A 1,459-nucleotide genomic window follows, 5' to 3' on the forward strand; every position below is an offset into this window, starting at 1 on the left:
TGGAATTAACATATCAGCAAATTCAAGACCTTAATTAAAAGTTCACTCAAATACACTAACTAAGTTCAGTCTTTTTGTAATATAAATGTTATATTTGAATAATATTGTAATTCTGAAACGTCGGGTGTCAGCTCATTTGCATTGAATTGTGCTCTTAAAAATTGTTCAAATTTCATGTATGTATTTTTTAACTCTGCAAAGTCAATACAAAATTCACAGTAACTTTTACGTTAAAATATTTTATTTAAATTTTTTTTACTTTTGTGAATTCATTAATTTTAATAATTTCATACATTTGAGGAACATTCGATTAGAGGTTTGGATTATATAACTTTTAATATCATACGTAAAATACAAACAGGGTAAATGAAAGCATTTAACAAAATGGCTGAAAAACTTTTGAAATAATATTGTTAAAACCAAAAACGAACACAGACGGTGAAATCGGCTAAGATTCATCACAACTCTTCTCAACTATCTCCACTGGTATATTGTGACACGATAAGGCTTCCCCTGAACTTGTTGATGTCGTCATTTCAACGATATAGGAACCGCAATATTCATGACGCAGAACATCCTTAGCAAAATCCAATGAAATAACCAATTGCTCTACATTAAATATTTCCTGTAATATTATTTACGAATGAATTGAAATGTAATTTAGAATACAAGGTAATTTTATTACTTACAGGCTCTACCGGGCACGAAGATTTGTTAAAAGTCTTCAGTAAGGGGTACCATGGACTATCCTCTTGTTTAAAACTATTACATAGATTTCCTTCTACGCTATACGTAAACTCCATTCCAACCGGTGTTTCCTTGTATATATTCAAATTTACCTTGAAATCAATGAGATATTACTTAAATATAAAGTTAAATAATAATGAGAACTGAGGTTTTGGACACAAAGAATTGTAAATCAAAGACAAGCCAATAAGACGAGCAACAACAGTTACTGTTAAATGATATGACTACAGGTAATGTTTATACAATAGTTACTCAAGCGTAATTCTTATAAACACAAGACAAATGTATACGTTGTCCATAGATTATATACTTTTATAATATATATATATATATTATAATCACCTTGTAGTCGTCTATTGCAGTTTCCAACAAGTTTATCTGCCCCGACAGTCCTATACCACTTTCATCTGTGTCCTTCACAAACCCTAGTACAAAATTTTCACATTTAAAAAAATTATTATCAAAATCTTCGCAGTCTGTTATTTTGTCGTTGAATTGCGCTATATAATAAACCTAGAACAAATAAAAATTATATATATATGATTTTAAAGCAACACAAATTACACAAGTTATTTATCACATACGTACATCCTCTAAATCCACAGGAGCGATTCGAAATAAAAATATTTGAAGTACAGTTATATTTAAAATACGTATAAGTCGTTTTATAAATGACATCTTTCTAACACTGATCCTGTAAATTGTATATAAA

General features: G+C 28.9%; 1 protein-coding gene across 1 annotated transcript; it reads right to left on the minus strand.

The window, feature by feature from the left end:
• Window positions 1-317: 317 nt before the first annotated feature.
• On the minus strand, window positions 318-1,459 carry LOC116778650 (uncharacterized). The gene is made up of 4 exons (XM_061527163.1): window positions 1,336-1,459; window positions 1,090-1,260; window positions 690-839; window positions 318-625 (listed from the first exon to the last, which is right to left on the minus strand). The coding sequence occupies exons 1-4, from the start codon at window positions 1,423-1,425 to the stop codon at window positions 449-451; spliced, it is 588 nt and encodes a 195-aa protein (XP_061383147.1). The 5' UTR covers window positions 1,426-1,459; the 3' UTR covers window positions 318-448.

Source organism: Danaus plexippus, chromosome 4 (assembly GCF_018135715.1).
Source record: "Danaus plexippus chromosome 4, MEX_DaPlex, whole genome shotgun sequence".
NCBI lineage: Eukaryota > Metazoa > Arthropoda > Insecta > Lepidoptera > Nymphalidae > Danaus > Danaus plexippus.